A 24,418-nucleotide genomic window follows, 5' to 3' on the forward strand; every position below is an offset into this window, starting at 1 on the left:
ATGTGCCCATGCCTGATTTCAAAAATTACCAGTATTTTCCCTTCTCGTTCAAGCCATCCCCTATAACCTTTTGTGCTTGGAGAGGTGTGCTGGTATATTTAACAAAGTACCTAGGGGTAAAATGACGCCATTTTAGCCATAAATAACTCCATATGCATTGCTAACAAATCGTACTTCATATAACCTTAGAACCATTATCACGCGGAACACAGGTAGCACTTTCTCAGCGCCATTTAATACCCAGTGCCCACAGGCTCTGCAGGGCCCACAGGCTCTGCATGGTGGCTTATTAGGACACAGTGGGGTGTGCAGCTGTCCTGGGCTAGCCTTTCATCAGCTGTGGGAATGCCCTCCCTTCCTTCCTCTTCCTTGGATCTGGTTTAAACCAGATCTGGGCTCCACTGTGGGCCCCGCTCCTGGGCGAGATACAAAAGCCTCCAAGTTGGGGTCCCCTGTGACTCATCCCAGCTGTTCTGCTGCTCAGGTCTGCCGATGGGGCCCCTCCCTTCCTGCCCAGCGGCACCCTCTCTGCCCGACGCTGCCCGAGCAAGCATGAACAGACAAAGTCCAAAGGTGGGAACAGCACTGCTGTAGCCAAAACGCCCCAGCACCCCCGTCTCCTCGGTAAGACCCCAGCACCCCCATCTCCTCGGTAAGACCATGTCGTCCAGCAAGGTGCTCGCCTGTGGTGAGCTAAGACAAAAGAAACTGAAGCCAACCAGCCAAGACCAGGACTCCGAGGAGCACAGAGACGTGCAGACAGAGAAGAGTTTGTGGGAGACACTAGCACGATTATGCTCAAAGACATGGGAAATAGCAGGGCGCAATGGCTCACGGCTGTAAACCCGAGGTGGGAGGATCACCTGAGGTCAGGACTTTGAGACCAGCCTGGCCAACATAGGGAAACTCCGTCTCTATTAAAACGCAAAAACATTAGCCGGGCATGGTGGCGAGCACCTGTAATCCCAGTGACTTGGGAGGCTGAGGCACAAGAACTACTTGAACTCAGGAGGAGGAGGCTGCAGTGAGCAGAGATTACGCCACTGCACTCCAGCCTGTGTGACAGAGCAAGACTCCATCTCAAAAAAAAAAAAAAAAAAAAGACATGGAAGATGGAGGCAGCTCTGAGGGGAGAACTGGAGGGCCACAGTGTCCGTGACATGAGAGAGAACACTTCAGAATTCAAAGGCTCAAAATAGTTATCTTCTGAGCAATGTGTCTTAAGAACTAAAGGTTATGCACCACCAAGACAAGAGTAAAGTGAAGATATGTGATCCAGCAACTTGATGTGTCTGAGAATACAAACATGCAATTCTATCAGTTTGGGAATGGGTTTATAACAAGTACACAGAAAACAAAAAAATGAATAGGGAGGCAATGATTAGCTCTAAGGAAAACAAACAAAACAAAGTCACTCAAGAAAGGAAAGGCAATCCAGGCAGCTGTGAGTGCCTCCCACAGCAGGACACAGCCTGGAAGCTGCAGCCCCAGGGAACCAGACCCATTGCTCACTCTTCTCTTTGGTTCGCTCCTGGGTGTTCACAGGAGGCAGGGAAGGTGGAGACCAGAAGCCTCCTTGGTGTGAGGCCTACATGGATCCTTCTGTCTTGCTGAACAAGGTGGCTGGCTGGGAGGGAAGCGAACCCTATGGCCTAGGGCACAGGTGAAAGATTATGGCTGTCACAGCTATAGGGGAGGTATCTGGTGTCCAACGGGATACTGCTCAGCACCAAACAACGAGCAGGGCAGCCCCTTCTTCCCCCCAGAGAATTACTTGGCCCAACACATCAAAAATATTGAGGTTGAAAAGTCCTGCACTAGAGAAATCTGAACCCACTGTCAAGAGAGAGAAACATCAACAGAAGCACACTCAGAGATGACTGAAACGTTGTACTACAGACCAGGAATTTCAAGAACGTCAGCGTAAAACGCTAGAAACAAACAGTACCAGAGATAAATGCCTTTGACTGGCTCATAAGTATACTCAACAAGGAAGAACTGGTGAATAATTTTAAAGGCCAACATAAATTATCTAAAACTAAAATGGAAAGAGAAAAAAAGAGGAGGGCATTGAAGAGCTGTGGGACAATGTCAGACAATCTAACGTGTGTACAAGGAATCCCAGAAAGAAAGAAAAAAACACAAGACTGAAGAAATAAAGTGGGCCAGGCACAGTGACTCACACCTGTAATCCCAGCACTATGGGAGGCCGAGGCGGGCAGATCACCTGAGCTCAGGAGTTCCACACCAGCCTGGGCAAGATGACAAAACCCTGTCTCTACTAAAAATACAAAAATTAGCCAGGTGTGGTGGTGCAAGTGTATAGTCCCAGCTATTTGTGGGGCCAAGGCAGGAGAATTGCTTGAGCCCAGGAGGTTGAGGCTGCACTGTGTCGTGTTCATGCCACTGAACTCCAGCCTGGGTGACAAAGTAAGACCCTGTCTCAAAAAAAGGAAAAGAAAAAGGAAAAGGAAAGAAAAAAAGTGATAGCTGGCTAAGAATTTCTTAAACATAAATAGAGATCAAGTCAAAGATCCAAGAAGCTCAGCGAAACCTAAACAAAATAAATACCAAAAAAGCAAAACAAAACAACAAAACCCACCACACTCAGGCACATCATTTTCAAACTGCTGAAAACCAAAGCAAATATTGGTGGCAGACAGAGAAAAATGACATATAGTATGCAAAGGAACAGAGGCAAGTTCAGCCAATGTCTCATTAGAAACCATGCAGGCCACACTCGAGTAACCTCTTTAAGGGCTGGGGGTGGGGAACTGCCAACCCAGAATTCTATATCCCTGGAAGTAAGTATCTTTGAAAAATTAAGACAAAAGAACTTTTTCAAACAAACAAAAGCTGAGAGAATTCATTATCAGCAGCCTTGTGCTACCAAAAAAAAAGTTATTGGAAAGTCTTTAGATACAATATAATAATACCACAAAGACAGAAATTTGGATACAAAGGAATAAAGATCTCTGGATATGTTTAAGATGAAGGTTAAACTATTCTTATGTTTAATCAAACTAAAAAAAATACTTAAAGCAAAAATAATAGCCAATATACTGTAGAGTTTTAGCATATATAAAATTAAAACACAGAAACAAGATATAAGACAGGACCTACTGTAAGATTCTTACACTGTATGTTATGTGGTATAATGATTTGTTGGAGGTAGACTGTGATAAATTAAAGATGTGTATTGTACACTCCAGGGAAACCATTCAAAACATTAGAAAAAAGTTCAAATAATAAAGCCAATATTGAAATAAATTGGAATCATAAAAAATTCAAATTCAAAAGAATGCAGAAAAGGCTGGGTGTGGTAGCTCACACCTGTAATCTCAGCACTTTGAGAGGCTGAGGCGGGCAGATCACCTGAGCTCAGGAGTTCGAGACCAGCCTGGCCAACATGGGGAAACCCCGTCTCTACTAAAAATACAAAAAATTAGCCAGGCGTGGTGGCGCGCATCTGTAATCCCAGCTACTTGGGAGGCTGAGGCAAGAGAATCGCTTGAACCTGGGAGGCAGCGATTGCAGTGAGCCGAGATCCCGCCACTGCACTCCAACCCGGGCAACAAGAGTGAAACTCTGTCTCCGAAAAAAAAAAAAAAAAAAAAAACACAGAAAATGAAGAAAAAAGGAAAACAGATGGTATAAGTGGAAAAACTATTACAATGTTAGCCTGCAATCCAGCTATATTAATACTTACATTAAATGGAGATAATCTAAATATATCAACTTAACAAAGGGACCGTGATGCAGTCATGTCTCACGTAACAACACGGTGTGTTCTGGGAAATGTGTCACTGGGTGATTTTGCTGGTCTGAACATCACAGGCTGTACTTGCATGAGCCTAAATGGTGTCGCCCACTCCACACTCAGGTTATGGTACCCAATGTTGCTCCTGGGCTACAAAGTTGTACAAACATGACTGTACTGAATACTGTAGGCAGCTGTAATACAACAGGAAGTATATGTACATCTAAACATATCTGATCACAAAAAATGTGCACTAAAAATACAAAACAGGTTGAACACCCCAAATCCAAAAATCTGAAATGCAAAATGTTCCAAAATCCAAAATTTCCTGAGGGCCAATATGACGTTCAACAGAAATGTTCATTGAGGCATTTTGAATTTTTTTTTTATTTGAGATGGAGTCTTGCTCTGTCGCCCAGGCTGGAGTGCAGTAGTGAGATCTTGGCACGCTGCAATCTCCACCTCCCGGGTTCAAGAGATTCTCCTGTCTCAGCCTCCCAAGTAGCTCGGATTACAAGCTCCCGCCACCACGCCCATCTAATTTTTGTATTTTTGGTAGAGACTGGATTTCCCCATGTTGGCCGGGCTGGTTTTGAACTCCTGACCTCAAGTGATCCACCCACCTCAGCCTCCCAAAGTGCTGGGATTATAGGCGTGAGCCACCTCACCCTGCTCTCAGATTTTTGAATTTGGGATGCACAACTGGTAAGTATAATGCAAATATTCCAAAATCCAAAATGAAATCCAAAACACTTCTGGTCCCAAGCATTTTGAGTAAGTGATACTCAACCTGTATTGTAACCTTATCAGACCACCTTCATAGATACGGTCCATCAACCTGTATTACAACCTTCACAGCTACAGTCCATCGTTGGCTGAACACTGTTACGCAGCACGTGACTATGTTAGATAAAAGGGCAAAACCACCAGGCATGGTGGCAGCTCCAATCCCAGCTACTCAAGAGGCTGAGGCAGGAGGGTCGCTTGAGTGCAGGAGTTTGAATCTGCACTGAGCTCTGCCTGCACCGCTGCACTCCAGCCTGGGCAGCAGAGTGGCACATTATCTCTAAAAAATAAAAGTAGGCTGGGCACGGTGGCTCACACTTACAATCCCAGCATTGTGGGAGGCCAAGGCAGGTGGATAGCTTGAGCCCAGAAGTTTGAGACCAGCCTGGGGAACATAGGGAGATAACATCTCTACAAAATAAAAATATTAAAACTTAGCTGGGCGTGGTGTTGCATGCCTGTAGTCCCAGCCACTCGGGAGGCTCAGCTGGGAGAATCACCTGAGCCCCAAAGGTGGAGGCTGCAATGAGAGCCACTGCATTCCAGCCTGGGGATCCAAGTGAGAACCTGTCTCGAAAAATAAAATAAAGCAAAATTTTTCTTTATTAAAAGAGCAAATCCAACTACATGCTGTCTACAAGAAAGCCACTTTAAATTTAAAGACAGAGACAGACTAAAAGCAAAAGTGTAGAAAATGACGTACCGTGCAAACATTAATCAAAAGAAAGCTGAGTAGCTATGTTAATATCAGACAACACAGCCTTTGAAACAAAACAGGTGGTTTTTGTTTTTGTTTTTGTGACGGAGTCTCACTCTGTCGCCCAGGCTGAAGAACAGCAGCACGACTGACGCTCACTGCAACCGTCGCCTCCCAGGCTCAAGCAATTCTCCTGCCTCAGCCTCCCAAGTAGCTGGGACTACAGGCAGGCGCCACCACAAGTGGCTACTTTTTGTATTTTCAGTAGAGATGGTGTTTCCCCATGTTGGCCACGATGGTCTCAAACTCCTGAGCTCAAGTGACCTGCCTGCTTCGGCCTCCCCAAGTGCTGGGATTACAGGCATAAGCCACTGTGCCTGGCCTGAGATATGTCTCTCTATAAAACCATTCCAGTGAACAATGAATAATAAATGATAAAATCAGCACCATTTTGAAACCTCCAATGAATAAACAACAAATGTAGCTGTTAAGCATCAGCAGCTGCCAATATCAGAGAAAGTGAGACAGCCAGACAACATGGCCCTTCATTTTGGGCTAAACCCTCCCCACACTCAAGAGTACTACAAAGGGGCCAAACTTGTAAGGCTGTTTAATTTTTTTTAAGAGATGGGGTTTCATCATGTTGCCCAGGCTGGTCTTGAACTCCTGGGCTCAAGCAATCCTTCTGCCTCGACCTCCCATTTTACAGACATGAGCTACTGCACCCAGCCTTGGCAGGTTTTGCAAGAAACACAGAGGAACCTGCTGAGTTGCCACCTAAGTGTGGGATTCACAGAATCCAGATTATGGGAGCCTCGAAGCTTCCAACAGCCTGGGTTGTTCAACAGACACATTGAAAGAAAAAGAAGGGACCGAGAACAATATAGAAATTGAAGGACAGATGGGCAGCAGTGCCACAGGGGAAGCTACAAACCTAAACAGTGAAACTGACCCTGGAAGTGGCGTTGTGGGAGTCGGGACAGAGGCTGCTGGGCGGGGCTGCCAGGGAAGAACACAAGCGGGGACAGGCTGGGGGCGGCGGGGGCGGGGGGAGCGGGGCAGTGAGGGGAGTGGGGCGGGGGGGTCAGGCTCCGCTTCTCCACCTTGGCGGTGTTTACCAGAGCTCAGCTGAAGTTGGTTTGTTCAGCCCAATGTTTGTTTTGTATGGTCTTCGGGATCTACGTTTAATTTAATTTAATTTATTATTATTTTGAGTTTTCTATCCAAAAAATAAGTGAGAGCCCAAGGGATCTGTGTTTAATTTTAAACAAAAAAAGCTTACCACACATTGAATACAGAGAAGACCATGAGTTCTTAAGAATGCTAAGGGAGAAAGGGAGGTGGAGAGGGGACAGAGAGAAGCAAAATCAAGCCCTCAGGATACCACTAGAGGTTGTTAGAGCACCCATTCATTACTCTGCAAAGACAAGTAGCTATTTATTCTGCCAATCCCGGCTGAAGCTTGTTTCAGAGGTACGAAACAGCCCTAGCAGATGTGGGGAAGTTCTTCCGTACCAAAGAATTCCAGCCTGTACTTGCAGGAGGAATGACAGAATGGCAAAATCACCATTTTGAAACTTTGAATGAAACAATGGATGCAGGCAGTGGTCACCAAGGACAATACGGCCTTCGGGCGGACAGGCGGCCGCCTCAGAAACCCAGAGCCTTCTCAGCACCGCTCCCAGCACACGAACCTCCACAGCATTCTCGCCAGAATTAAATCATAAAATGAAAATCTTAGGTACGTGAATGTAAACCAAGTCTTTGAATCTAACTTTCAGGCTATAGGAACTAAGGCAAATGACTTAAACAACACAAGACAGTTATGAGCTAAGTCCAGAATCTGGAATCCAGATTCTTTTAGCCAACAGCGTGGCAAATGGGAAGAAGCAGGGGACAGAGAGAATGTTCTGGGTGAAAGAAACACAAAAGACTTAAGAGACATTGCAGCAGATTGATTTAATGAGTGGAACCAGTTTGGATCCAATTAGAAAGAGAGAAAAAAAGTAAAAGGCATTTTGTCAACAGACCTTTGACCATGGACTAGGCACTAAATAATAACAGGAAATTGTTATTTTTGTTACACGTGAAAAGCATTGCTGTTATGTGAGACAATGGTCCACTTTTGATCTTAATAGAAACACACTGTGCTATTCAGTAGTAAAATGGGGTTTGCTTTAAAACAGTAAGTAGTTCAAAACCAAGAAAGAAGGGTGGGAGAGAACACTGGTGACAGAGGAGCCGAGTCGAGGGTTCCAAAGGCTAACTGCGCCCTCACTTGTCACTATGGAAAGTTCTTTTGAAACAAGTGAGGGGCTCTGCAGAGGGGCTGAGTGTGGCAGAACATGCAGCGAGTGACATGAACACTCAGAGGTGGGAAAAGCCGTCACATAGGGAGCCCGCTGGGCACACGTGCCACAGATGAGAGGTGCTGACGCAGATGTCGCCTAGCTGGGATGAGACAAAAGCAACGCCAGTGTCGGAGTCTGAGTAAAGGCACGTGCACCGGAAACGTGGAGATACAGAGAGAAAAGTCACAGGGAAGCACGTGTCACATGGGGATCTGACTCCACTGGATCCTGTTTAACACCTACGGAGAAGGAGAAGAGGAGGAGAACCAGTGGTTCTCAAAGTGTGGTCCCTGGACCAGAAGCATCAGGAGAAACGGGGAACACTCTAGAAAAGCAAAATCCCAGCCAGGCCAGACCTGCTGAATCAGAAACCCCAGCCACGCCAACGGGCACCAGGGTGAGGGCCATGGGCGAAACTGACTGGCCTGTTCCAGGGCTCTGCCCGCTCCTCCCGGGTGTTGCCCATGCTCCCCAACACAGCGGTCGGGCCTGACCTTTGGAACAAGGCCCCCATTCCTGCCTTCCTCACAGCAGGCCAGTGAGTCTGGAGGCGCCACCTGGCCCCTCTCACGGGCCTCACCTGTATCACCTGGGCGACGGCCGATGCTACACAGGCTGCCGTGAGACCTGGAGGAGCGCCCTACGCAAAAGGCTTGGAATAATGCCCAGCATTGCTACGTGGATGGTTGTCCTGTTCACAGCTCACTTATTTCCACAATGTGCAGCTAAGACGCAATAATCGAGCTGAAGATGGATCCGCTGGCCAATAAGACCAGGAAACTCGTGGAAGCAACAGCCTGACACACCCCTCAGGAAGCAGACGACACTAATGGCCATGTGCTGACTTCGGCCACAGCAAATGCAAGCCCGGGGCAGCCAGACACCTGAGCAGTGTGACTGCATGTGGTGCCTCTCGGCCTGGTGCCAACAAGCCTCCTGCTCGGACCCTCACCATGGCCAGCCATGGTCACGAGGCTCTAAGGGCTGAAAGAAATCTTGTTAAAAAGAACTGGAGAAATTCTCAGAAAACATTAATTCCGTCTGTGCTCTGCCTGATCCCCCCTCCTGTCCCAGAGGCAGCAGAGACGGGACGTGCTGAACCCTCTGAGTCTGTGATCCCCGGTGAAAGGAGGGAGGTGGCCGAGGCCCGGCCCTTGCGGGGCCTGCCCTGCAGGAAACCACAGTTCTGGGCAGTTCTGGACTCACCTTGGTGTGACTATCCTGCCTCAATCTACTCACTTTGTTTATAGCAAGGTAGGAAAAACCTTGACAAAACCATGATCATAAAAAAGAAATACAACAGGCCATTTTCATTCAAAGACTTTGTCTACACAGTCCTCCTTTTTAACAAGCTCTAGACCTGTGTTTCATCATGTGCCGTGATTTCACTGTTGGGATCTGCTCGATTGGTTCTGCGCAGAATCCACTCAGGCTCCCGCCCTGGTCACGCAGCACAACTCACTCGAGGGGCTGTTGGGGCCCCTGCTGGGCTGGGCTTTCTCACTCACTCCTCGTGGCTGCTTTAAATGAAAACAAACGTGCTTACTTCATGGTCCACGCTCTCTGTAGCCATGCACTGGTTGTTGGCCAGCGTGGTGATCTCTCGACTCTTCGGTGTTTCCATCCGGCAGCTGCAGAGAGGCACTTCCTGGAGGCCGTCTGTCTCCAGCACATCTGGACCGTTGGCCAACCCTAACGTCACACAGACACATGTCAGCTCATGCAATCCTGACCTCAAAAGAACATCTAGAAAGTGATCGATTATAGTCTCAACAGTGATCTCACACGCCAGGAAATGAAAGCAATGCGGTTGATTACCCAGCACAAACAGCCCTGCGTGGGGCGGGGATGGCCACCACCTGGGCAACATGAAGGGGTGGCCTGTGCCTCCCCAGCTAACAAACCCCCTGACAGGGTCTCAAGAGGCACCTATTAACCTGTGTTCTCAGGTTCTCAGGACCCAGGACACAAGTTCCAAAGCCAGAGGCTGGTACCTCTGGCAGTAGCTCCTAAATCTTTTGCTTTCAAACAAAAGAGCATTCACTGCCCTTTAAGACCTTGTTTTCCTACTTGGTTTTAGAATGGCAGCCACAAAAAAAAAAAAATCAGTTTGGAAGGTTTTAATAACGGTTCATCTATTATCTAGAATCCCACTCACCTACTACAATAGTCCAAAGAGCCCATTTATTAGGCTGAAAGAGGAAAGCACCAGGAAAAACAAGGAAAGATAAACTAGAGGAGAATTAGAGCTCAAAATGCAGCTGACAATGACGGCATAGTCCATAGGGAAGGCTGCAGCAGGGCCGTGGTCAGGCAGGCGGCCTTGGGCCCATCCCAGCACAGCCAGGGCTGGTGCCCCCATGCCCTGCCCCAGCCCGGGATGGGAGAGACAGGCAAGGCCAAGGCTGTTGAGCAGCAGGGGCGGGGGTGGAGGGCACCGCCAGGAAGACCCTTAAGCTTGGCAAGTGGCCACAGTGGGTGCCGCTTCCAAAGGAAGCCAGATCGCATTTCACGTTTTCTTTTTTGTTAAACAGTCAAAGCAGAAATAGAAGGTGAATCATTGTCTCAAATACTCACTATTACCTCTCTTAATTAAAAATAATTAACTCTTGGCTGGGCGCGGTGGCTCACGCCTGTAATCCCAGCACTTTGGGAGGCCAAGGCGGGCAGATCACGAGGTCAGGAGATCGAGACCCTCCTGGACAACACGGTGAAACCCCGTCTCTATTAAAAAAAAAATACAAAAATTAGCTGGGCGTGGGGCACGCGCCTGTAATCCCAGCTACTCAGGAGGCTGAGGCAGGAGAATCACTTGAACCAGGGAGTCGGAGGTTGTAGTGAGCCGAGATTGTGCCACTGCACTCCAGTCTGGCAACAGAGTGAGACTCCGTCTCAAAAAAAAAAAAATTAACTCTTGTTTTCACATCTAAAAATATAGTGTTAAAGTAAATTAAAATGGAGACCAAGACTAAAGAATCCTTGAACAGACAAAGCCAGTTGAGCCAAGGAGGCCATCTTGACCTTGCCTGATTTGAAAACAACGGATATCTTGGGCTACTTCTGGCAAATGCCTATAGTAAAGAAAAATAAAACTTAAGCTCTACCATTCAGAAGCAACCAACCAATCTCTAGAACTAGGGACTTTCCAGCAGGGACAGAACAAACGAGGAAACTGTGTCATGAACCAGTGGGGTGTTTTCCTGGCTTTACTCCCACGTTCACCCTAAAAATCCTTCCCCTCGTGTTTCCTCAGTGCAGCTCCCAACGTGCTTCTGGTTTGGAGCTGCCTCGTTCATGAATCGCTGCTCAAGGAAACCCTTTAAAAGCTGCACTGTGCCTTAGTGCATCTTTTTATTTTTTCTGAGCCAGAGTCTCGCTCTGTCGCCCAGGCTGGAGTGCAATGGTGCGATCTCGGCTCACTGCAAGCTCTGCCCCCCAGGTTCAAGCCATTCTCCAGCCTCAGCCTCCTGAGTAGCTGGGACTACAGGCACCCGCCACCACGCCTGGCTAATTTTTTGTATTTCAGTAGAGACGGGGTTTCACTGTGTTAGCCAGGATGGTCTCGATCTCCTGACCTTGTGATCTGCCCGCCTCGGCCTCCCAAAGTGCTGGGATTACAGGCCTGAGCCGCCCTGCCAGCCTCTTAGTGCATCTTTTACCAACACCCACGCTGAGTCACCACAGCCGCTTCTGTCTGTCTCTAGCCCATTTGGAATCTGATATTGGTCACGGCCAGGAGAGAATCCAAATCTGTGCAAAGAGCCAAAAAGCACGTGAACGGTCTACGCTGCCATCAAGGACTCTGTGCAGGAGGCACTTCCTAATCATGTGCTGCCCGAGGTCCCAGCCTCGCCTCTGGATCACCCAAATCCCTAAAGACCAGGAAAACGATGAAGTGAAACTTGAATTCGAATCACTACAAGTTTAAAGCTGGGGGGGCCTCTGAGATGATCCTGCTCAGCAACCTGATTTTTAAAAGGAGAAAACACACACAAACCCCACAACGCTGTGAGATAACTGTCCTACCACAGCACTGGCCGACAGCGGCCAAGAGGCTGCAGTGAGATAGGTAAGAACCCAGGGCCTACACGCTTGGATAACAATGCAGTGGCTCAGACACCTCCGTGGAGGTGGAGTGTTTCTGTTCCCGCAGTGGAACTACCAGGGACATCAAACGAAATGATTGAAGCAAGCCTCAAGCAATCAACCTCCGCCAAGCTCTGCCTCTCCCGCCCTAGCCCACGTTGCCATGGTTACCGACTCCTGGCCTCTCCCAGGCTCAGACCCTCTGCCTCCTGTCACTGCTGGGTGACATCGCCATTCAGCCTCAATAAGGCAGGCCCAAGAGCAAGGCAACGGGGAAAGAGACGAATGCATACGGAGAGGACTTCTCATCTTCATATTCTCCTTGGCCCAAGGCTCAAGCCTGGACCCCCTGACCCACAACCAGCGGCATCACCTGCCCCCACTGACCCGCTCAGCACACTCCACAGGCCGATCGTGCCTGTCCCATCTGAGACACACACCACCCAGGTCTCCCAGAGCCCCAGACCCCATCCAGCGCCACTTGACCACTGCCTCCCTCTGGGGTCCCAGGCCACACGGCCAGCACAGTGGGCGCCACCGCCTGTCTCTTCTACGCACTCATGATCTACATCAAGAGCATGACTGAACAGGCCAATCGCTGACTGACCAATCGGCGCTGATCAAACACAGGGAAATCAATTCTGGGAGGCAGTTTACAAAATGTCACACAAGCCGAGGAGCCTCTACTCGCTGCCATTTCTCCTCCGGCTTTGCGTTGGCTCTCGCCCTCTGGCCCTGATGCTCAGCACCATCCTTCCTTTAGAGCTACCTTCCCCCGACCTCACCAGAGACAGCAGGCGCACACTGACAGGTGGAACAGCCTCCATGTGCCAGCTCCCGGTCTCCTGCCACTCAGCACGCCCAAGGCCACCACAGCAGGAGTCGATTTGACAAAATGAAATACCATTTACTCCTTAAAACCAAGTAACTTCCTGAGACCTCCAAATCTAAAAGCAAGTTTAGAGAACTGAAGCACTCAGTGTTATACTCGGAAAGCATGGGGTGACTATGCTAAGGACTTCGTGATACTTGAGGGGGATCTGCTCCATCTGGTGCAAGAAGAGGAAAAAATATCATCGTTTCCATGATGGACTAGGCTAAGATTTCTTTTGTTGTTGTTGCTGTTGTTGTTGTTTTTTGTTTTTTTTTAAATTGAGACGGAGTCTCGCTGTCGCCCAGGCTGGAGTGCAGTGGCGCCATCTCGGCTCATTGCAAGCTCCGCCTCCTGGGTTCACGCCATTCTCCTACCTCAGCCTCCCGAGTAGCTGGGACTACAGGCGCCCGCCACCACGCCCGGCTAACTTTTTGTATTTTTAGTAGCGACAGGGTTTCACCGTGTCAGCCAGGATGGTCTCGATCTCCTGACTTCGTGATCTGCCCACCTCGGCCTCCCAAAGTGCTGGGATTACAGGTGTGAGCCACCGCGCCCAGCCGGACTAGCCTAAGATTTCTATCTTAAGCTAAAGATGTGATTTCCTAGGTGAATTACATAGGTGACTCAAACCTCCCTCAGTGTTCAAAACCCTAAAAAGCTAGCTATTTGTCATTTTTAAATGGCCCGTTAAGCCCCCTGCAGTAGTCTGCAATGCCACACCAGTAAGATCTGTGGGGAATGTAAATAAGATTTTCATTTCCTCCACATCATGCTTCAAATAAATCTTCCCAAATAATCAAATAGGTATTAGCTACTTTTCACTCATATAAGGTTTCTAAGTTGCTTAAAAAGAGAAAAAACTGATAGAAAGTGTGAGAACGGACAACTTCTGGCACAACAACTCCCAACAGAAGCTGCTGATTCACCTGCGATTTAGAGGTACAAAAATACACTAAATACGAATATTCCATTACAGAACGTATGTCAGAACTCTCAGCTCAACACTGACCAGGGACATATTTCAGCCAATCAGAGACACCTTATTCAACAGTACGTCCCCGTGTGTCCTGAGATGCCACCAGGGAGGGCGTCTGGCCGTGGGCAATCCTCCACGGAGCACACCTGACCCACGGAGGGAGACGACCGCCACGCTGGGCCATGCTTGGGCTTTGCCAGTTGACTCTCAGAGGGTTTCCGTAATGTCTCTTTCTTCACTTGAACACCGGGACACAGCAAACGCACCCCATCCTGTCTATACCTCAGCTGGAAGTGATGCAGTTAACCCGATCTTCTACTAGTGTCCACCAAGGGGCATCAGGCTAATACAGAGGAAGGAGCCCAGAAGACAAAGGACCAAGATGGCGCCCGGTCTAAGTTACAACACCACATTCACCTTCTGCTTGTGAAGACAGAATTCCTTTGACTCGGAGATCCAGGGAGTCCAGAGAAACTTCCATGTACCCTGTGCTGTCTCCTGGTGCCGTCTGCTCAGCGCTTCCTGCAGATGACTTATACGACTCAGAACCTAGGCATGAAAGGCACACACATCAGACACCACGCACCCAGGCGGCCGTACCCACCCAGACGCACAGGGCAGCAAGGCTGGGGCCCCAGGAGATGGACTACTTCTAATTAATCCATTCGAAAGCACAAGTTGAAACCCACTATGGTTTAGATCATTCCAGTTTCACTATCATTTTCTCTCCCGCTTATTATTTTGCTAATTCCCCCTTTTAGACATAATATTCATGGGGGAGGAGAGAAGCTGTACAGACAAAAACAAAGGCACCAACATGTCAGTACATCTTTCTCTGTAACTACACCAACTACATAAAAGCTATCAAATGATCAAAGAAACAGATAAAAACATGGTAGTCATATGTTGTAGATTATTTTTAAATAAAACAGAAAAATCTAACTTGCAGATTTGAAAGATCAGATGTAAAGTAGCTAAAGAGATGGCCCAAGGTGCCGTGTTGCAGGCAAATCTGTGTCAGAGAGAAAGCAATGACCTCCCGGGCGTCCTGGCTGACATCCAGGGAGGCTCCCGGAAAGGATCAGTGTTGACTCCAGTAAACACGGGAGGCTCACGACACCCACAGAAGGTGCCAGGGAGCAGGGTGCTGTGAGAAGGACCGGTGTCCCCTGGCTGGCAGCGAGGGCAGTGGGGGGTGCAAACACTTCTGTGGGCTTCCCTGCCCTCAAGGACACACGAGTGGTGGCCAGGCCAGCCTGTCCACACTTCCCAGGAGGGCCGGAGAAAGATATATAAAATTGGGTGTTTGTAATCACAAGGGCATTCACTGAGGAGGCCTATGAAAGTGTGTACCTGTACCAGGTAATATCTAACTCCGGCCAAGGGCAGATGGTCACATTTCACAGCCAAGCTTCTAGGGACTAGTCACCAATCTTATTTCAATGACTGGAAATAAATGAACACTAGCACAGAGAGGTATGGTAACCAGTCTTTTCATTCAAGCCACATGCTCCACCTAGATCTTAGACAGACAGGAAAAGCCAACCACCTTTGAGAAATCACCATCATCAACTTGAAGAACAGGAGTACACTTTGTATAGTTTTAAACGAAAAGAAGATTTAAATAAAAAATTCATAAAGATATAAAATTCAAACTCCTCTGTGAATATTTAAAAGCACACATTTTGCACATTACAGCCAAGATGACAAAGATGAAATCTCTACCCCAAAAACAACTTTTAGTCTTGGCTCTAAAATGCTTTTGTTGGCCAACAGTAAAAGCCACATCTGGTGTTATGATCTGAATCAATAAACTGAGGTGAAGAGAAACGTAACTGAAGCACCACACGCAGTTCCCGGGGGGCTCACACGTCCTCCACCCTCAAACGCCAGGAGCCTCCATGGTGACTGCCTCACGCCCCAGGTCTCCCGCAACCCTCTCTTTTCAGGGGATGACGCCTCCCCAACATCCAGTTAACAGAGGTACTCTACACTGGGGAATCTAGATTAGCCAAAATCACTGTGAATAAGAACAAAGTGCTGCCACTCGGTGACACTGGTATAAGGATAAACAAATAAATAAATGAAACAGACCAGAATGTCCAGGAACAGCCCACACACTGAATGTCAACAGGGGGAGAAAAATCAACTCAAGCAGCAGTGCCTATGGCAGCTGCACACCCACTGCCAAGAAGGGGCCTGCGCCACAGCTCACTCAAACATCAGTGCAAAATGAACCGACAGGCAAGCGCGGAGCCTGCAATGCCAAGAAGAAAACAAGGGACAAAACATCTGTGACCTGGGTCTGTCAAAGATTTCTTACAGCACAGAAGCATGAACCCCCCAAGTAAAATAATTCGTAACTTGGACTTCAAGAAAACCTTAAAAACGTTTGCTCTTCTAAATATAGCATTAGGAAAATGAAAAGGCAGGTCAGAGACTAGGTACAAATACATGCAAAACATCCACCTGATAAAAGACTTGTCTCCAGAATATGTTAAAAACTCTTTTAACCCAATGAGAAGAAAAACAACCAGATTTTAAAAGTGAGCAAAAGATGTGAACAGACACGTTTCAAAAAAACTAAATGAAGGCTAAAATGTACAATCTCATTACTCATTAGGTAACGGCATTGAAACTACAGTAAAACACCACTGCACACCCACAGATCCACTGGAATTAAAAAGACTAACCCTAACAAGTGCTGGCGTGGACAGAGGGGAACTGGAATGCTTGTGTGTTGTGCGGACCTAAAACAGGACCAGTGCTTGGAAAACAGCTTGGCAGCTTCCTGAAGAGCTGAACACACACCACTCTACTCAGCCATTCCACTCCCAGATACCTAACCAAGATCTAGGGAAGCACCTGTTCAAAAAAGACTTGCACACAAATGTTCACGGCCACTTAATTTCTAGCAGCCAAGGCTGGAAAGAGCCCAAAGCCCATGGACGGATGAATGGACAGATAGACTGTGGGGCAGCCACACAATGGGACACTTCTCAGCAATGGACAGAAACAAACTCCTGGCCATTCGACAGCCTGGCAACTCAAAACAATTATACTCAGAGAAGCCAGATGAAAAACAACCACACAGTTCCATCTATATAAAATTCTACAGAACACTAACCAATACACAGAAACAGAGCAGACCAGGGGCTGCCTGGGAGCAGGGAAGGGAGGCAGGGAAGGGGCCAGGTTATCAAAGGGCAGGAGGGACCCGGGGTGACAGAGGAGCTCATGGCACTGATCATCTGACTGTAGTGATGGATTCAAGGTCATAAGCACGTTAAAACTTGTCAAATTGTGTAATTTATTTCTGTGCATTTTATTGTACGCCAGGTGCACCTCGGTTAAGCTGGAAACAAAAACGGCCCTTGGCACCCTAAACCTGCTGCATCCCTTCTGGGTTTGAGGAGATTTCCTTCCTGCATTCACGTTGTGATTCACAAAGCTGCTCTGGAACAGGGGACTCTGACCGAGGCACAGGTGCCTCACTGAGGGGCCGGTTCCTGCACACAACGTGGGAGCTGCCCATGCAGGCCACAGGTTCCAGTCACCCATGCGGGCAGCAAATGATTCACCTCGGTTCAACATTCAACAATGAAGTTGGGGCCGGGCGCGGTGGCTCACACCTGTAATCCCAGCACTTTGGGAGGCCAAAACGGGCAGATCGCTTGAGCTCAGGAGTTCGAGACCAGCCTGGCCAACATAGCAAAACCCCATCTCTACCAAAAAAACACAAAAAAATAAGCTGGGCATGATGGCACACGCCTATAGTCCCAGCTTCTTGGGGAGATGAGGTAGGATGATCGCCTGAGCCCAGAAGGTGGAAGCTGCAGTGAGCTGAGATCGTGCCACTGCACTCCAGCCTGGGTAACAGAACCAGATCCTGTCTCAAAAAAAAAAAAATTAAATTAAAAACAACAACAGTGAAGTCAACGTCCACTACATTGGCCAGAAGGAAACTACTTTAGAATCACTTGAGTTTCTCTAACAAAGTCATTTCAAACATTTTTTTTAAACAGTGATGCCCTCTTTTCTAATGAAATCCTACGCACCCCAACCCCAGGTGGGCCTCCTGGCATCATCCCCTCCCAGGCAGTCCCCGTGATGGCTCACACCCCCACGGCATTTACCGAGGGCACCGCTGGGCTTCTTTCTACTTCTCCGCCTCCTTTTCCTGGCTGGCTTGATCCAGGGACTGTCGGTCTTTCCTTTCCTCTTGAGAAATTTCTTCTTAATGCTGGATTCCGAACTCTGGAGAACCAAACGGGCAGGCATATAAACCACTAAGCACAGGAAGCTACGGAAGGCAAGAGCACTACAAGTGTTTTCTTGCAAAACAGAACACTGGCTATGTCTTGATCTTCAATTAAACGGTGAACTTAACTTGTAGACATTTTCCTGGGTCACAAGCTTAAAGGCACCCTGCGCTTTTCCCTAACTCTCTCTCTCAGCTCAGTCCCTTTAGAGATAAAACAAAACAAAAGCAGAAAGTGAAATGTATCCATCTTATTTGAGTTTGGCATAAAAGAATAAATAAATTGGAAAGTTCTACTCAGGAACTAAATAAGCTCAGGAAAAGGGTCCGTTCATCTCGCTCACAAGAAAAGGGACAATCAACGCTCGGCTTGCTTCAGAATCTACCCACATGAATGATCTACACAGAGAACAAGGACAGAGGTTGTAATTAACTTATAATATTTCAAGATATGTTTTAAGCATCTGCTTCTAAAATCCGGATGCGGCAAGGGCATCCATGCCACATGTCACACGCGGATGCACAGCAGGCGCCCCCACCCCTCCACAGGAGGCCACGTGCAGGCCACAGTGGGCGGGGGACATTTAAGGTAGGCACAGCAGCAGCACGTGGGCCTCGCTGACCAACTGAACATGTCCCTGCACAAGGCCTGTTGCTGGGCAGCCTTCTTCCTGAGTTGGGTCCCACGTGAGGACGGTACCGGGAGCCCTGTCTGCAGCACACACAGCCCCGGCTCCCCTGTGCTCCCCGCACGGCAAAACTTTTGGGAAGAATTTCAGCAAGCGCCACACCTAAAGCTGCTGCTGCTGGAAATCTAGCTGCCCCTCTGCCACCCAAAGACAGACCCCTTCATCGCCGAACACCACGGCCCCCGTGTCCTCCTCCCACTCGCTGCTCGGCCCCTGTGTCCTCCTCCCACTCGCTGGTGTAATGAGCCCACACCGTGAGCCACTTCTCCTGTTTCAGAGCATTTCCCAATTCATGTGACCCAAACTTGCCAAGCTTTCCCCCCACGGCACAGACAGCTCCTCCTCAGACGCAGGAGCCAACTTCTCCTCCCCTGTGGAACCCTCACAGGCTGGGGGCTTCCTGAGGCTCCATCCTGGGGACTTGCTGCTCTTACCCATTTCCAACCCCCAATTTCCGCAGACCAGGGTGCACAATTCCGATCTGGACCCTCCTCAAGGAATAACAGGCTTCAGTAGGGACGGAGCAGAACCCCTCTTCCCTCCTGTCCTCACCACCAGAAAGTTCTGTCCATTCTACCTGGAAACCCTCAAATCCAGCCCTTCCTTCTCGCATATCAGCCGATGCAGCGGAATCCCAAACAGCTGTCCTTGCTGCCGGCTCCCGCCACACCCTTTCCCTCTGCCGTTCTACCTGGAAACCTTCAAATCCAGCCCTTACTTCTCGCACATCAGCCGATGCAGCGGAATCCCAAACAGCTGTCCTTGCTGCCGGCTCCCACCACACCCTCTCCCTCTGAGAACCTCCACAGGCCACTCAACTCCACCCCACCCAGCACACAGCCGGGGCAGCCCCGTGCCAGGCCCAGCCCTGCGCTGCAACTCTGCACAGTGTCTTTCTCATGAGGCTTCGCCAGGGACAGGACCCATCTGCGGCCATCACCATGACCAGCTCCAAGCACATGGGTGAGCGCTCAGGCAACAAGGGTTGGGTAAAGGACTGAAGGACGCTGGTGTCTTTGCATCTCCTCTACGTCAGCACAGACGCAGGAGGAGGCGCTGGGCATTACCAGGTCAGACTCGTCACCGCCTTCCTCCTCCTCCCCGGTGTCCACGGACTCCTGCTCCTCCTCGGACTCCCCGTCCATCTGATCAGCCACACAGTCGAAGCGGGAACCCAAACAGAAAACAGAAACCAATTACATCCTTTAGTGGCAGATGACGGATCCAAAGCAAACCTCGAAACGGGCACTGGCCGCACACGCCGGAGACGCTCGCGGGGCGGGGGCGCCGCCGGCCTGCTCCAGCCCTGGCTGGTGTGTGGGGTGACCGAGTGCTGGTCCAGGCAGGGCCAGAGACACACTCTGAGCTTCCACTCTGCTCCCCGGTCCTGTCTCCACATCGGGACCAGAGAGTGGCTGCCCTGGTGCGGACTGAGGCAAGAGCTCACCCGCTGGGTGCTGTATCAGTGAGGGTTCAGGTACTCAATGTATCTTATGAATGGGATAATTCAATAAACACATCACAAAACACACAGAACAATCATAAAAAGATTTTCAGAGGCCACAAAACAATACACAGTGTGAGACCTACCCCCACACACCCATGATCCCAGTCCAATCCTCGGAGCCACCACAGCTAAGCTGCCCACGCCTCCTTCCAGTGAACATCCAGGCAGACGTGGGCCCACAGACGACAGTGCATTTCTAGTCTGCACAGATGGCAGGACACTCAACAGTTCTGTGAATATTATTTTCTTCTAATTAAAAATATGTTCTGGAATTCTTTCCACACCAGAACAGACACATCTTATTTTTTCTGCTGTATTTATCTTTTCTATAAGCACAGGCAATACACAAATAGACGTTCAGTGCAAAAGACACTGAAACATACGTGAGTCTCCGTCCGCCCTGTACCCGGCACTCCCTGAGGCGGCATGGGGCTGCCCTTGCTGCGCTATTCCACTATTCTCTGCATTTCCCAGTGGACAGGCACCCATGCGACTTCACATCAAGGGTGTACTCTGCGGGCTCGATGGCTCACGCTTGTAATCCCAATGCTCTGGGAGGCCTAGGCGAGTGGATTGCTTGAGGCCAGAAGTTCAAGACCAGCCTGGGCAACACAGCGAGACCCCTGTTTTTCCTGTCAAGTTTTTAAAGCTCCATTTCTGATATCTCTTATCACATAAAACTTTTGAATTTTATCTGAACAAGTCAAAGGTGTCCATCTTTTCCTTCATGGCTTCCAGGTTTGTGTCTTACACTAGAAGAACGTCCTCATTTGAGATTGGAAAAAACAGCTTCCAATATTTTTACCCATAGTTCAATATTTTATATTGACACTTTAAATCTTCTGGAATTCGTTTTTTAAAATAATAGCCACAGTAAGATATGTTTCACCTACTCTAAAACCGACCCTGCAAAGTGTACGGTTCAGTGGTTTTTCATATATTCTGAGTTGTGCAGCAAGCACCACTGTCAGACTCTAGAATGGAGCTCACATTTGTTACGTGCCCTGACACAAGTGCAGGCTGCCTTTTCCCAAAATATTAGTCAACTGGCCCAACCATAGTTATTAAAAAGTTCATGACCCCTTGACCACTGATTTAATACCCCAGTCTTACAATCGACCTTTATACATGTCACAGGCTCCCTGTCCCACTCATTAACCGCCTCAGCGCTCCTGAGTAAGCGTCCCCTCCGGCAGCCGCGCCCCCTCCGGCAGCCGCGTCCCGAGCTCCGGTGTCCCCCACTGTGCACAGTCCCCACCACTACTCCAGAGGGTCTCCACCTCCACCCTCACTTCAGAACCGGCAGTTACACAAAAGTCCTGCTAGGATCTTGGTGGGAGCTGTTCTGAATTTAGAGGCAAACATGGAGAAAATAAAACAATGGATCTTGTCACTGAGGCAAATCATAAGTCTCTCTAGGAACTTAATTTTTAAACTCTTTCACCAGTTTTATAGTTTTCCTCCACATTAACAAGGAACACTCTTTTTTTTGTTGTTAAGTTTATTTCTAGGTACTCTGGTGATATTAAGAAATTACAACTAACTTTTTAGGTCTGATATTGTGGTTTGTCTTTCAAAGAGTCCTTATCTTTTAAAGATCCCTACTGAAATATCTGCTCCAAGACAACCCACGTGTGGAGAACGAGGCCAAATGCTGGAGACTGCTCACTGTCCTCTGTGTGTTTGTGCAGCTTGAAATTTTCTACAGAGAAAATCTTTAAAAATATCTCTAGACATTTATTGATTTTACTGATAATGCTGACACTACATTTTCTAATTGGTTATTGCAGCTATACAGGAAAATAACTGGTCTTATGTCTTGATCATATGTAAGGTCAGCTTAGGAGCTGTAATAGGTTTTGAGCTGATTTTGCTAGATGTTTCAGATGGATGAGTATATTTTCAGCAAACTCTTCTCTCTTGTCTTTTAAAATATTAATGTTTATTTCCGGTTCTTCTCTTACAGAATCAGCAGGAACAGTCAGTGCTGCCGCATTCGTGTCAGAGGTGAAAGCAGCAGCCTCTCCTCCCTTGCTTCACGACTGACCATCGAAATGTTCTAACCCTTCTGTAAGCATTCCGACACTTCAGTCGGCTTTGACAGGAGTTTTCATGTCACCGGACAGGTTTCTTATTTCAAAAACAAGACAAGGCAATGAAACCACCAATTAACAGCAGACTAACACCACAGCTAACTCCACTTCCTTCCAAAACTCTGGCAAAGCGACTTTTAAGGAAGGAACAAGAGCTTCTTTATAAGAGGCTGCTTGATCACTGTGCATAAGACAGCTGTAAGGAATCAAGTGGAAGCTGAAAACCCAAAGAGATTAGAAAGAGAAGGGGTAACCACTGACATCAGAATTAAGAAGAGGCTGGGTGCCATGGCTCATACCTAGAATCCCAGCACTTTGGGAAGCCAAGGCAGGTTGATCACGTGAGCCCAGAAGTTCAAGATAAGCCTGGGCAACATAGTGAGAGGCTGTCAACTGAGAGAACCTCATCTCTACAGAAAAATTAATTAAAAAAAAATTAGCTGGACATGGTGGCGCATGCCTGTGGTCCTAGCTACTTTGGAGGCTGAGGTGGGAGATCACTTGAGCCCAGGAGGTGAAGACTACAATAAACTATGATTTGCCACTGCACTCACTCCAGCCTGCACAACAGAGCAAGACACACACACACACAAATAATAAAGTAAATAGGGAACTTGGAGTCTGATGCAGGTGAACTGAGAAGGCTGACACCCAAGTGAAACAGGAAAAGAGAAGCCAGGAGCAGGCCAGGAGCTTCCCACATCTGTCCTGGGGGTGGGTAGCAGGTCAGGAGCAGGCCAGGAGCTTCCCACATCTGTCCTGGGGGTGGGTAGCAGGTCAGGAGCAGGCCAGGAGCTTCCCACATCTGTCCTGGGGGTGGGTAGCAGGCCACAGACCAAAAGTTGCCTGTCCCCCACCCAGCAGGACACAACTCTGGACACCAGGCTCACTAACAGATTCAGGCTAAGAGGGGAGAGGGTCCAGCTCTCCCTTCACCAGCACCCAGAGTGGCTGCCGCACCAGCTGTCAAGCAACAGGTTCTGGCAAGTGGCTTCTGAGCAGAATGGCTAAACCGGGTACTGTTTCAGTGAAAAGGCAGGCCACATGCAGAAGAAGGAATCATGTCGACTACACAACAAGGGCTTGTTTCCAGGCCAAAGAACCCCTACAAAACATGTTTCAAAAAGGACAAACAGCCCAGTAGATAAATGTTTGGGATGTGAATAGGCACTTCACAAAAGGCATCCAAATGGCAAAGTAAGTATGTGAAAAAGTATTCAACCTTCTCATAAATCATGAAAATGCAAATTAAACTGAAAACGTAATGCCACTATCTGCTCGTTGGAGTGGCAGCACCGAGTGTGGCCGGCACAGCAGAGGGGATGCTCCGAGGCGGTGGGGAAGAAGGCAACCTGAGCAGCCACCGTGGGGAGCCGCATGGCAGAGTCCATGGAGGCCAGCACAAGGCATGGCGGTTCCGTTCCCAGTGGGTACCTGGGGCAACACCTGTATGGGGGTGCTGGCAGCAACCTCCTCCAGGACGGCCCCACTGGAACCACCCACAGGCCATCCACAGTGGGACGGACACAGACACGAGAGCAGCCATACAGAGGAACTTGTATGGTCGCCTCCCTGGCCTGAGGCCCCGCACACTCCGAAATAGCACCAAGAACCATAAAGAACGTTTGTTAATACAAGTATCTATTAACATGTACTGTAGTAGAAATTTAAGCTGAGACATGTTCAAACTACAAGGACACAGTGTCAGCCACCACAGCAAGGCCGCCATCACATGTAATTCATGAATGATAGTGAAAAAGGCACCCAACATCTGAGCATTAGTATGATAACAGTTTTGATCTGCAGACTCTCCGAACAGGTCTCAGAATGCCCCCACCCAGACCACTTTGAAAACTACTATTCCATAACAATGAAAATTAACTAATAATATAAATAAATCCCAGAAACACAATGTTGAGTAAAATAAGCCACACTCAAAGAAAAAAAAGAAAGAATGCATTCTGTGTAATTCCATTTATAGAAAGAACGAAATCAAACATGACCATCCTACAGGGTTAGCACTTCAAACACGACCATCCTACAGGGTTAGCACTTCAAACACGACCATCCTACAGGGTTAGCACTTCAAACACGACCATCCTACAGGGTTAGCACTCAGGAGAGGGGTTACTTTTGGGGATGGGAGGTCAGTGGGCTTCTGCAGTGCCACCAGAATTCAAGGCTTTGATCTGGGTGGTGGCCACACAGGTACGTCATTCTTCCATCATTACTCAACTGTACCATTGTCATACATGCAATCACAATGTAATCCCCCCAAATTCAGAAAACAGAAAGCTGACTGAACTTTATAAAATGCCTTTTTTAAAAACACATATAC

General features: G+C 48.4%; 1 protein-coding gene across 50 annotated transcripts in view; it reads right to left on the reverse strand.

The window, feature by feature from the left end:
* EHMT1 (euchromatic histone lysine methyltransferase 1) overlaps positions 1–24,418 on the reverse strand; it is a 224,606-nt gene that overhangs the window by 65,127 nt on the left and 135,061 nt on the right. For 38 of the 50 annotated variants that reach the window (XR_010148800.1, XR_010148798.1, XR_010148801.1 and 35 more), the window contains 4 exons: positions 19,548–19,625; positions 17,667–17,787; positions 13,948–14,079; positions 9,141–9,286 (listed from right to left, as the gene is read on the reverse strand). Coding sequence is in view for 46 of the 50 variants with exons in the window: in XM_063788053.1 (XP_063644123.1) it covers positions 9,141–9,286; positions 13,948–14,079; positions 17,667–17,787; positions 19,548–19,625 (477 nt within the window). In the remaining 4 variants the exon portion in view is untranslated. The remainder of the gene's footprint in view (positions 1–9,140; positions 9,287–13,947; positions 14,080–17,666; positions 17,788–19,547; positions 19,626–24,418) is intronic. The other 12 variants (XM_054659312.2, XM_054659310.2, XM_063788062.1 and 9 more) reach the window with 1 other exon arrangement.

This window comes from Pan troglodytes, chromosome 11 (assembly GCF_028858775.2).
Source record: "Pan troglodytes isolate AG18354 chromosome 11, NHGRI_mPanTro3-v2.0_pri, whole genome shotgun sequence".
Classification (NCBI taxonomy): Eukaryota; Metazoa; Chordata; class Mammalia; order Primates; family Hominidae; genus Pan; species Pan troglodytes.